Source organism: Falco biarmicus, chromosome 13, assembly GCF_023638135.1.
Source record: "Falco biarmicus isolate bFalBia1 chromosome 13, bFalBia1.pri, whole genome shotgun sequence".
In the NCBI taxonomy this organism is placed as follows: Eukaryota; Metazoa; Chordata; class Aves; order Falconiformes; family Falconidae; genus Falco; species Falco biarmicus.
In genome coordinates this window covers 14,951,920-14,965,322 of record NC_079300.1, presented here as the reverse complement: position 1 = coordinate 14,965,322, position 13,403 = coordinate 14,951,920, and the positions used below count along the sequence as shown (strand labels likewise).

The window sequence follows — 13,403 nt, the reverse complement described above, 5'->3', positions numbered from 1 at the left end:
CTGATGGCCTTCATATCAGACTGCAGTACCGTGATAGCTAAGGTGCTTTCCTAAGCAGTGAGTGGTAGGGATGGAAACCCATCAGAGAAAGACTGGTCTGTTCTACTGAGTGAAAACATGACTGGTTTTTGCCTTTTGAGATGTAACCATCTCCTGAGTTGTGCTTTGTGCACATAGCCTTTTGCTTTCCTGTCCCTGTACTTAGAGTGTCTCAAGATGAAACAACTGGTAGGTGTTTCTTTTGGGGTTTTTTGGCTCGAAACCAGAAAACACTTAACTGATTAGAATGCGAGCAAATTGTTTCAGTTACTGTGCTTTTTGCTGTCGTGTAGCTCTCAATGTGCAGAATCTTGGTGAACAATAAAAAACCCAAAAATAATTTAATAAAGATGAGTTACCTTCTCAATGGTGTATCCAGTTGACTTAGAGTAGTATTTTTATAGCTGTTACTATACAATAGAAAGCTTTTAATAGAATGTGGCGCTCTGCAAATATAGAATTTAACTTTTAAAATCTGTTTCTTAAAGTTAACTAAGCTCAGTATGTTTCATGTTTATATAGTAGTGTGGAAAAAAAAAACCAAGCTTCCACTTTGTCTTTGCCCCCCCCTCTTTTCAGCTGGTGAAGCTTTGCATTGCCATGATTGATACTGGGAAAGCATTCTGTACAGCCAACAAGCAGTTCATGAATGGAATTAGAGACCTTGCGCTATATTCCTGTAAAGATGCATTGGTTGAGGTAAGTCTATTTAAGAGATGAAAACAGAAGGAGAAAAGCATAACTTAAAAAGGGTAAAAGATAACAGGTGGCAAGAGAAGTAGCTGAAATTTATACTATTTGCCCTTTTGCTCCTTTTTCTTTGAGAATGTCTTAAGAGTGAGCACAGCAAGTGTCTATGCTGTTTAGTTTCAGGTGTAACTTGCAATGACAGGGTTTTTCTAAATTCTAGAAAATATGTATTGGGTTAGGAATAGTCAACTTCGGAGGAGTGGAGAAAATCAGGTTGAAGCTGTGAGCAGCTGCCCTGTTTACTTGGCTAGATAAGGGGTAAATAAATAGGGGGTTCTAGTCATGAGATCCTAAGAGCCAGTTCTCTGCAACTAAATTCCCAGAGTTGATCTCTTGGATCCTGGAATTGTCACTCTCCAGTACATAGAAATTCAAATTTTTAAGTGCACAGAGCCCACTTCGATGGAGTAGCCTCAGACTGATGCCCTTTTGGGCTAATTTGGAACACCTAATATTTCCTGCTTCTTAACTTTGAAATGAGGCATGAAATTGTGTAATATGCAGGTATAATTATGTGCACATCTCTGTATATTGTCTATATTTAATGCACGTTATGTAATTGAACATGAGTTGCATGTATGCATCTTTACACACTAGTTGAAATGAACAATAAACAGTGCCTGTGAGCTTCAGTGTAGTCTGTGTGCAACTGAAACTGTTGTTGTCTGGAAACTTGCTAGAAATGTAGTGTGATGGCAAACTAGTAGAACTTAGATTATTTGATTCCAAGTAGGTTTTTGTTATACTTGGGTAAGAAATAAGCAGTTATCCAAATACATTGAGAATTATTGTTTTCAAACTGTTTGCGACATTGATTCTACAGACTGATGTTGATGTTGCTAAGCATGTCAGCGGCAAGGCAGTAGTTCCTGCAATAAATGTGTGTGTACTGATGATTACGTGTTAACCAGGTTTCCAGTGTTAGTATAAAACATAAATCGATATTTAGTTTAATACTAAATATTGTAAGTTGATGTGCTAAATTATGTGAACTTCCCATAGTTCAGTCAACTTAATTTGATTTTTTTCCTGCTTCGCTTCAGATTGGTTCTTTATATATAGGTTGGTAGCAGTAACATTTTTAATAGATTTACTTCAACAGGTTTACTTGATATTACCCCTGTGTTCTCCTTCTAGAATAGTGGTTTCAGCTTAATAATCATGATAAGGAAAATCAATTCCAAAGGTCTTTATTGAAAAGCTGTAAACCTCTAAAATGTTGCTTTTGTGCTGTGATTCAGTAGGGCTTAACTTAAACCACTTTGTTTTTCTCTTTACAGACCAGCTTGACAAAGTTCTCTGACACTTTACAGGAAATGATCAATTATCACACTGTAAGTATTTCTAGGTGAAACATGTCACTGAAAGCTTACCTCCAGTTATATTTGATAACAGAATAATGCTAAAACTTTCTTATTGATTAGTATTTGCAAAGTCATGGTAAGTGGTAATAAATACCTCTCGTTTTATGCTTGTAGATACTATATTTGTATTTTGTTTATAAAGTATTTATATCCCCTTTTCTGCAGGTTTTTAATCTTGCTTTATTCTTTGTTTGGAATTTGTAAGTTTTGCTAAAATCCAGTGCTGTAAACCAGAGTAAATACTGGATTGTTTCATCTTTTTTTTTTTTTTTTAATCAAACTGATGGACAGCAGTGACAAATCATGAGCAGGTTGCTTTTCTGGACTGAAATAATGATTACCTTTTCCATAATTTCTACATTTTTCCCATCCTTTACAATGCACAAAATGAAGCATCTCTGATTTGTGTGTAGCTTTTCTTTTTGGAAGTATGACAGGTTTAGGCAGGTGTAGAAAAAAGGAGAAAATGTTAGGGTTTAAGACTAATAGTGATTTTAGCATGTCAGACTTCATCAGAAAGCTCAGTTTTGCCTGTACTGAAAATGATTTGAGTTTTTTCTTCTCTAAAGATTTTAGTCTTGTATCCTGAAAGCCTAAAGGATGTGTTTATTCTTCTATTTCTTCTTCCCTTGGACTCTACTGCTTTTCTTTCATTTTCCAGCAATTTGTGTCTCCAAAGTGCTGAAAATATGCAGGACACTTTAAATACACCTTAAATATATTATTTTTTTTTAATGCCGCTAGGAGGTCAGAATGTAGTAAGATAGAATGCAATTCAAACAGCTTTAGCTGAAATTAAGTTAGCATTAATGTAACTTTCTAAAAATATCTTATTGGGCACTTTTTTGAAAATGCATGCTTTTATAAGGGAAGGGAAACTAAGGGAAACAGGTTAATACTTTTGAGTTGGATTTCCTTTCCATTATGAGGTGTATATATGTACACCTAATATAACGAAAACTGCAGTACTGTGATGATACAGGGAAGCTATTGCAAATGTTCAAAGCAGCAGTAGTGGGAGAAAGTCTTAACTTCCATGTCAGTGATTTCTGCAGATTAGATTGAGCGGGCAAATCCAGTTGGCTGTCCCTATTTTACTTCTTCACACTTCTTGCTACTGGTTACTCTCTTAACCATGTCGTTGCTATATGGTATGCTCTTTTTGGCACATCTGACCTAGGTCCTATGTTCTTGCTGCTGTTACTGTTCTGCATGATTGTAGCTTGCAGTGCTTTGGTAAAACTTGGCACAGCACAGCTCTCCCTTTAGGGCTGTTGGAAGGCAGAGTGTGAAGAACAAGCCATATTAAAAGAATTAGACTTATTTGCAGATCTAAGTAGGACTACTCTGTCCTGCTTCCCGCTCCCCCCCCCCCCCCCCCCCCCCCATCGCCTTCCTTGCTGTGTTCAAGCACAGTGAGTAGAACAGGGGCTTTTACCAAAAGTCACAAACATAAGAAGTGAGGCATGTTGCAGGGTCCTGATGTAGAGCTTTGCCAGAGACGTTGTGGTCCTTTGTTGCTTTTTGTGAACCTGTTTAGTTCACAGGACTTACTAGCTCAGTGTCAGCTCTGTTGTTGACCAGCATCAGGTGAGGAGGAGAGTCATCATGAGCGAGAAGCTGCTAGAGGAAGGAGGAGGAGAGGCAGGTTTGTTCCAGAGGGAAGGGGTAGGAGATGGTCTCACTGAGATCTGGATGACTGGCAGTTTTCTCATATGAGGCTTTGCTACAAATAAGGCTAGGAACCAGACTAATGCAGCACCTTCACTGATTCATTGGTGGGGGAGTAGCTTTGACAGCTTATGGCAAATAACAGCTTTCTTAAATTTGGTTGTGTGTCAAAGGTAATGTGTTGGAAAGGCTGTAAATCTAGTCAGACCATGATGGGGATGCTTTTTTTTTCTGTTCTTTTAGGAAAAAAATGTGTATGTATTTTTCTGCATTGCACTTTTTGTCTTCATTACTGTAAAGAGAATTGCAAGGCTCATATTTCTGGGAGTCCACTAATCAGTTGAGTTCCCATCTGGTTATACTCTTTCTGCATTGATCTTGATTGGTGCACTTCTCAGGCACTGGCAAACTTAAATGTCACCAGTGGGAGTAGTCCCAGCATGACTACCAGCTTGTCAAGAAGTTCTTTAGCTGTTCTAGTCTTTTTCTGGTTTCCCAAAGTGGGAATACAAACAGGATTTTCCATGTGTTACTGTTAGATACATGACAATTCAGGTTGGAAGAGGCCACATGAGGGTCAGCTCTGAGGTTACAGCAGATCACTTAGGGTTTTACCCCATTTAGTCTTGAAAACCTCAAAAAAAATGGAGAGCTGATGGAAGATATAGTACCACTGTTAATGGGTGACTTAATCATGTTTGCTTTCTGTCACTCTTTTCTAGAAAGAGAAACAAGTTGATAAGGGTTTTGCTGTCAGTACTTGGCAGTGCATGGCTTTTCATTCCCAAATTTTGTGAATAGGGAAACTAAGACTGAGAACATCCAAAGAAAGTGTTTTTTGACTTGAACTTTGAGTTCTTGACTTGCTGTTTCAATAAAATTATTTAACGCCTAAAGATCTTTACCTTTTGGGAAAGATACTGTTCAGACGGGCCAACTACTATTTCCTTATATTTGTTCATCTCTTTTTTTTTTTTGTGATTGTGGCCTGCACAGTAAGTGGCAAAAGGATTTGTCTCATAACCTGTTCCATTCTGTGCTAAAACTCAGAGGGCAGATGTGAAGCTGAAAGGAGTGTGCATTTTCATTCCTCGGTTGTATTTTCTCTTACCATCCAAGAAATTCTAAGTTGCCTAAAATTGAGGTATGCTGGGGCCTTGGAAACTCAATAAATTTCTCAAGCTTTACAATCTGAATGAATAGATTATGTTCTCTGCCCACCCCAACCACCCCCACCTCCACCTCCCCAAATCAGAAGAAATTTGAGAGGCCTGGCTTAATCTTAGAAAAAGAAGCAGCCATTCCTCTTAGCAGTTCAACAGTGGGTGTTTTTTTACAAATATATTATGTAAAGGAGATGGTAGTAATTACCTGTGTATGTTACATTTTCAGCATTAATTTCATTCTGTGTGGTTTTGCCGGAAGTTAAGGGCATGTTCTTTCTATGGTTTCATTTGTCTTTTTAGTTGTTGGTTAAATTGTGAAAGCAAGAATCAAAAGAAGCTGTTACTTAACATTCTAAGTTGTTTCTTTAAGGCTGTTTATACAGTGATACTCTTGACTGTATAATAATCGTAATAAACATGTTCTATGAAGGTGGGCATGTCTTATATTGTCAGGATGAGAAAATAAGATAGCAGGAGCTCTTGTCTCTCCTTATAACCACAGTCTTTAAGAAAAGACCAGCAAAAGGTATTAGGTTTGTGTTACTTTCCCTATTTTATTCTTTCTTTATTTGCTTCAAAACTACTTTGAAGGGTTTAATATTTTTATTAGACACACATTGGTATAATAATAATTCTCATCTAATTCTGCATAATAACCATGTGTATGTCTAAAATGAAAAGTTACGAATACCCATGAGTTATTGACCTACATAATAATGCTTTTCTTTCAGATCCTGTTTGACCAAACCCAAAGATCAATTAAAGCACAACTTCAGACTTTTGTTAAAGAGTAAGTTAATTTGAACTTTTAATGGGAAAACTATAGGTAAAATAGAATCCAAAAACATGTAATCTGAGTAGGTTGGCGAAACATGTTTCCTGAAAATTGCAGTCATAAATTGAGAATTGTGTATTAAAACGGGACCAAAATCACCCCAAATCAGTGAGGCTTTAGATCCAGCTGCAGATATGTTGAAATAATATGAATTACAGATCTTAATTACATGTTGTCATTGTCTAAGCTTAGGGAAAAAAGTGCTTACCAGAGCTTTTCCCCAGTAAGTGTGAGATGCCTTTATTTAAATTTCAATCGTGTCCTTTTCTCAGAGGAAAGACAAACTTTATATATCCATTTGATCCAAGTTCATCTTGAAGAATATGAAACCAAAGAAACTAGCAGTGACAGTCATGAGCATGGTCTGTCTACTGTATATTTAAACAATTTTTTCATGCTTTGGAATTCATTTGTTAACCACTTTTCCTTTTTTTTTAGAGATATTAGGAAATTTAAAGATGCAAAGAAACAGTTTGAAAAAGTTAGTGAAGAAAAAGAGAATGCTCTAGTAAAAAATGCCCAAGTTCAAAGAAATAAGCAACATGAAGTAGAGGAAGCAACGAATATTTTGACTGCAACACGGAAATGTTTTCGACACATAGCTCTGGATTATGTTCTTCAGGTAAGTGCAGCAATAGAAGTTACTTTTCAAAACAGTCTGTTACATATAGTGAGATATCTGTCCTGTAGAAGTTCTTAGTGTAAGCTTCTCAGAAGCTGTGGTGATTCAGTAAAAAAGGAATAACTTGGTCTGCAAGTAATTTCTTCTTTAGTGAAATCTGAGCAACATTTATTTACTTGATGCATTCTTATTACTTAATGCATTGGTATTTAGTGCTGTTGTTGTAATGACAGAGTTTAATTTCCAACTTGAACATTAATTTTGGGAAAAAAAACAAACACCACCAGTATTTGCCTGATACTTAGAGTTGGCTGTGTTGTAGTTCCTTACGTACTTGAAGTAGAAAATGTAACCTAGCCTAGGAAATACAAATTACCTGGGTAATTCTGATACAGGATGTTGGCTACTACTACAATTTCAGCCGTTTGCTTTGAGTTTTATTTAACAAATCTGACTTGTCTGGAAGCCTCAGAGTTTGGCATTGTACCATAGGGGAAATGAAGAAGGTAATTATTCTTTTGCTTTTTAGTGTGGGTCTCAGAGTGGCAAGAGGTTGTTCTTTGTCCTACTACCTTGAATCTTGTGAAATAATAATAAAGTTTCTGTTAATACGTACAGTTCATCTGTTTCATAGTTACCCACAACTGCAGCAAAACAGGATGGTACAAGGGATTGGGGGCTCCTAAAATGGGTCTGGGGTTCTCTTATGATCAAACATAGAAAAATCCTTTTAAATTGTTTTTATATCAGACATAATCATACTGATTTGTGACAGTCCAGTCGCTTATTTAAACCTTAGTTAACTAACTATTCTTTAAATTGCATATGTCACCTATAAAGTGAAATGGAATCAATCTGATCAATGTACAGATGATGGTCAGTGGTCAACACTGAGCCTGCCTTTTGAACACTAAGGACAAAGTTCATTTTGATGTTTAAAAAGTCATGTGAATTATGTACTACTTGATTATTTATGCTAACATCAAGTAGTCGGGGGGTGGGGGTACGGGGGAAGCTGGCAGTCATTACTATAGTCAAATTCCTTGTGTGTGCATTGAACTGCAGATCCTTTGCCTTCTGGAACTCGGATGCTCAGAGTATGAGCAGTTCCTGTGATAAAGATGTGTTTAACAGGGAAAAGTTTCAGCATCTCTTAGATAAAGAGGGCAAAACTGAATTCAGCTTTAGGAGCTCTTTCTACTTGGGTGACTCTTGTCACCTGGAAAAGTAGCTTCACAACTATGGTCTTTTTGTAGCTATATTGGCTTTAAACTGTATTTCTAAACATTTTCTTACCTTTTAATTTTTTTTGTCTCTCAAATTAAGGTTTTGTTCTGTACAAACAAATCTAATTATTTTTGCTGCAGTAGGTTTTCCAAAATACTGACTATTTAAGTACAGAAGTACAATCTGGTTTTGATTATAGCTTCAGTAAGTTTATTTCTTTTTCTGGAATTTTAAACTGACATAGAGGTGTTAAATTAAAAAAACATGCATGTTTTGGCTAAATGGGGCTTTTAAACTAAAATCTGTAGTTCTGGATGACAACCTTTAGAGATTAAAGGACCAAGAATAGAGGAACTAGGTGAATGTGAAAAATCAGTTATTTTTTTTCTAGGTAATGTGAAATTCTTCAAGTTATAGGGCAACACCATTTGTCAGTGACTACAGCTGGCTTAAAAGCACAAATATATATAGCTTAAATATAAATATGTATGAGAAGTTATTTATTGAAGTTATTTTGATCTTGCTTGTTTCAGAGGCTGGGGCTATATCCCAGTTTTGGGATGCTTTAGACAATGTCAGCCCAAGGGGAAGAATAAACTTTCTGCTGTCGGTTCCTTTCCCTGACAGGAGACAGCAGTGGTGCTGAGTGTAACTTCTTTATGAAGTTGGTGGTCTGGGTTAGCTCATACTGTCAGGAAGTGTATTTGAAACATGTTGAATTCAGTCTCTTGAAAATGGGTACCAATTTTCTTTCCTTGAATGATGTATTATATTACTTCTAGCTAACACATGATGTCTTGTATATTCCCTTCTAATCAGAGAAAGTTGTGTCAATCACTGAAATTCTAGTTCTGCAAGCTTTTTCTGATTGCATCACTTCAATATTGTGGCAATCTTGTTTTAAAAAAGTAGTGCTTTGTGAAATTTGATATTGTTATGTTCTTCCAGTGTTTTAATCTTTGATACGATTATTTGGAAGTAGTTTGAAGCTTACTTCTGTGGGGAAAATTTGCAAGTAGAATAATAGAAGTTGTTTTTTTCTAGATCAATGTTCTTCAGTCTAAAAGAAGAGCAGAAATCTTAAAATCGGTAAGATAGACATATTTTTCAGTATAGAAAACATTTAATTACATCTGAAATTAAAAATATGACTTTAAAGCAGTATATTAAAAATTTAGTCCTTTTAGCCATCAAAACATTATCAGTACATCTGGCACTTTGGTGACAGTTTGGCCTTTTACTATAGCTGGGCATAGATGCTTAACTGTTTGGCAATCCATTTGGTTCAGATTGGAACGCTCATTTTTAAGGTTTTCACTGCTGTTGACACTTCGGTATGTTAATGGTCAAAGTCAAACTTTGCCAAGAATTCTGCTGTTTAGGTCTGTTATATTCATTTATAAACAATAAGTACTACTTATAATCTATTCTAAGATGGATTCAGCTCTTTCCACAAAAATAATGTTTTTTTTAAAATGTAAATAGCATATTGTAATAGCAGATATACGATATGCTTTATTATGGTATCTGCTAAACTAATATACAGCTATATCTGCATGCTAGTTTTCTTCTGATTGTATTCTCTGTTCTGCTTCACGTTATCTCTGTAAAAAGTTTCCTGTAGACTGCCAAATTAAATGGTGCTTTTCTTTCCAGTGTCTGAATTTGCACTCCCATAATTTCCTTAATTCTTTTAAATAGCAAAACCTTTAGTTGGATCACAGCTTTATAGCTGATTGCCATACTGCTCTGCATCTTTCCAACTTTTCTAAGACTGGACGGTCTTCTTGGCTATGTGTTCATAAAGGTTATAGTTTTGGATCATTAATAAATGTATTCTGTAGCTGCTCTAATTTATGTGTCCTGGTTAAACAGGAGATAAGTTTCAGGTGATGTGTATTAGAAGTAATTTTCTGCCCTTAAGCAGATTTGTTTTGTTAATGGGGTTAATCTTATTAACTAATGTCTGAGATCTTTGACTTGGTTCTTTGCTGCCTTTACCTTGCATGTTTATTTATGACATTGGAAGCTCTATGAGATATTGATGTAAAATTGGCAGCATATGAGAGCAGAGATGAACCCTGGAATTGTATTTCAAGTTTGTTCATGTGAATTAGTTAAGTAAAATATCAGATACCATGTAAATATTTCATCCTTTTAAAAATGTATTTTTTTTCCCCCTCCAGATGTTATCGTTTATGTATGCCCATCTGGCTTTTTTCCATCAAGGCTATGATCTTTTTAGTGAACTTGAGCCCTACATGAAAGATCTTGGTGCACAGGTAACAAATTACTTCAAAACGTCATCGCTATATGCTGGAATGAATGAAAACCTCATATATGCGTACACATTGGGTACATCATAGGTTTATTCAACAAAAAGGGAACTGCAGTGTGATAAAAACAAAACATAAAAATACACTGCAAGTGGTTTGAATGATAATAGTTACAAACTGTAAGTTGTCTGTTCACTAAAATTAATACTACCTTTAGGATTTATGTTCTTAAATATAGCCATATAGTGGCATTTGAGGTACTCTGTGGTATTCAGGACATTGGATTATTTTTTTTTTAAAATTTTTGTATATGACTTGTGCTATAAATATATTTTAATAATAAAAAGGAGATTAGGCTTTCTCCTTCTACTTGTATACTATATTTATGTATAAATTATGCAGTCTGCCAAAAATAGCATGAATGTTGGTAATTAAGATTAGTAAAATCAGATTTCTGTTTTAAGTAGTGCAAAACTGAATTCATACAGTGAATCAATCCTTCTTGCCTAGTTTTGTAGTTTAAGAACACACAATTACAAATTCTGCATTTTCAGTGACGGACTCATGAAAAGGTTAGGTGGACCACAGCCAACTGCACACAGCAGACATTGAAAATGGTTATACAAAATATATAAGAACATACAGTATTCAACTGAAGATCGGTCTGTGGTGCAGGGAGGAGACTCAGCAGTGTTTTGACTTGTTTTCAGTGCAAGTTGGATGGGCCTGGAAATACTTGTCCAACACTTTATTATTTTTTTTTTCTTCTCTATTTAAGGATTTGCAACGACTGCACTGGTGCAGAACCCTCTATTACCACTTCCCAGCCTGATCCACAAAACAAAGCCAACCCAAATTCAAAGTGTCTGTCCAGACACAAAAGCAATTAAATGACAGCAGAAACTTGCATTCATCTCAAGTAGATCTGCTATTGAATGTCTAAGAAATGACATTGTCCTGAGCTGGTTATTCTTGCCACAGCGCTGTTGTCATCTGTGCCCTGCAACCTGCTTCTGTGTCTGTGCAGTGAAGCAGATAGGGAACTGTAGAAAATCACTCCAATAGTCAAATGTCTAAATAGTAATTTTCCTGCTAGACTAGTCCCCAGTCAGGTTACTGTGGGTCTTAATTACTTGTACAAACACATGTCAGGGAGGTGTGTGCTTGTGTGTGTGCATGCATATGGCAAGTGATGGAGCTGAGACAGAAGCTGCTTGAGCTGGCACTGCCATCAAGAAGGGAAGTGACTGTACAGCAGCATCCCTGTCTGGTGTAATATTGGCACTTGAAAAGTTCAGGTGCATATAACTTTGTCCTTAGTTGTGCTTTTTGTTCTTTTATAGCTTTCCATTTTGGGTTGTAATTGTTGAAATGTAGTGTTTTGATAGTACAGAATGTATCCTGTACCTCTGCAGAAGAGGGGATGGGGAAAGAAAACAAAAGCTATGGAGTTGGTAATGTTTTGTGCTACCAGCCAGGCTTTAGTATTTCCATTTTATTGAGATTATTTGAATGAGGAACGCAAGGTTACTTCTGAATGGCTGGTCATCCTTTTGCTTGATCTGTTAAGGAGTATTGTGTAACATTCATTTTGGTGCTGGTATCATAGCAACTGAAAGAGTTAAATTTAGAAAATCCGAAGCTGAGAGTGTTTAAAATACATTGTAATTAGAGCAAAGATAGACTGAAGACCCTTAAATTGTACAACTTGCTGAATTATTCTTTTGTGGCAGACTTTGGTGTATAAGTAATGGATGTTTTTTGTGACAGAAGCAGACTAATAAATAGCTTAAACTTGAACTTTTAGTGGCTTTGCAGTTTGTATTGGTTGAAGCTTCTGTCTTTTTAACAGGTCAGAGGGAAGGTATGTTGTGACATAAAACAGGGATTTGCTAGATTTTTCTGAAAATACTGTCAGATTCTTTGTCGGTGAATTTTGCTGGATAATTTTTTTGTGTATGATCTTAATTACATTTAACAGCACCTGAATTATTAAAATTGAAGTGATCTTAAATAGTATCATTATAATTTTATATTATTTTGTTTTGCATTTTCAAAATAACTGGTTTACATGACAGTATAGAAATGAGCAGTTTTGCTTTCTGGATATTGTAGGTCAGGGTAGGATTACTTGTAAATCACATCATTGTAGGGGAATCTTCAATGGCACACAAGTGCAATATAAGCTTTTGTGTGGAAATTAGGGTATTTGGCACTTTTCATGTGAAATGTATTAGTTTAAAAAGAAAACCTACTTGAATTTTCATTCAGGCATGACTACTCAAAAAGCTAAACACTTTAGTCTGACATAGCTCTCTACAGAGTACCACTTATAGTACTATATGTTTATGAAAATACGTTTACCAGTAAGTGCAGTATTTTGAAAAACATTAATTATTTGAAGACTCTTCAGTAGTGGTAGAATGACTGGGTTTTTGGTAGTTTAGTTGCGTGATTGACCACAGCTCTTGGTAGTCGTATGCTGTCTTTTTTATTTAAGACTGTTGAAGTGTTGCTCACCTGAATGAAAACAAGAAATTCTGGTCTGAGCTTGGAAACTGGAATAGTGCAGTGCTGTCTTGATAGTAAAAAAGTAAATGATGAAATGAGCTGCTGTTCAGAACTTTTTGTCATGCTGTGGTAAATGTATTCTCAAACACTTGTAGTTATGATAAATTAGAGGTAATTGCCCTAATCTGAATGCAACTACCTTCTGTTTCATCTAGCAGGGTAGGAAGAATAATTTCTGGGGGCCATGTGCAGATTCCTGAATCTGAGATTTTAGCAAGAAACTTGACTCCTATAAAGTCTTGCACAGCCCTTGGGCCAGTTCTGATCTTTATCGTAAAAGCATGGGTTTCACAGGGTTCTTGGTGCAAAACAGTCTTTGAGCATAATGGCAGCCCAGTCTCTGTTTTAGCGGCTCTTCTATCATTTTTTAAGTCATATAGCTACATAAATATGACATCTGGATGTTTCAGTCTTCCATGTCTTTATGTTCACAAATACCTGTAAAGTGTGAAAGTGCTGGTATAGCTATTCGATCCAGAGAGGAAATCAGGGAGACAAGAGTTAAGAGAGTATGGAATTGAGTTCAAATGTCCTGTCTGATGGCTCCTTCATCATTGGAGACTGTCTAGCACAAGGATGTAAGAGCCAGTTATTGTCCCTTTTTTCTTCCATTTGTATCATTTCAAGTAGGGAAAATACGGTGCTGGAGAAAATGACCAGAGTTGGCAGGGGTCCTCACTTGTGGTTGTGAGAGTGGGTGGAGGCAATCCTGTTTGTGTGTGAATTAAAGGTTGTTAGTCATACTGTGCCCTCTGCCAAGTGACTGACTTCAGCTGGAAATCTGGTGTTGTATACTGTTCCTGGTCTCCTCATTCTAGGTCAGGAGTAAAATGAGATCTGTCCCACAGATGTAAAGCTACAGGCTGTACCATTGTGTTCAGT

At 36.2% G+C, this 13,403-nt stretch overlaps 1 protein-coding gene across 4 annotated transcripts in view; it reads left to right on the top strand.

The window, feature by feature from the left end:
- The window catches only part of ACAP2 (ArfGAP with coiled-coil, ankyrin repeat and PH domains 2), a 65,320-nt gene that overhangs the window by 21,024 nt on the left and 30,893 nt on the right, over nt 1-13,403 (top strand). For all 4 annotated transcript variants that reach the window (XM_056358244.1, XM_056358246.1, XM_056358243.1 and 1 more), the window contains exons 3-8: nt 619-738; nt 2,070-2,123; nt 5,722-5,780; nt 6,264-6,447; nt 8,719-8,763; nt 9,861-9,956. In XM_056358244.1, the coding sequence (XP_056214219.1) occupies nt 619-738; nt 2,070-2,123; nt 5,722-5,780; nt 6,264-6,447; nt 8,719-8,763; nt 9,861-9,956 (558 nt within the window). The remainder of the gene's footprint in view (nt 1-618; nt 739-2,069; nt 2,124-5,721; nt 5,781-6,263; nt 6,448-8,718; nt 8,764-9,860; nt 9,957-13,403) is intronic.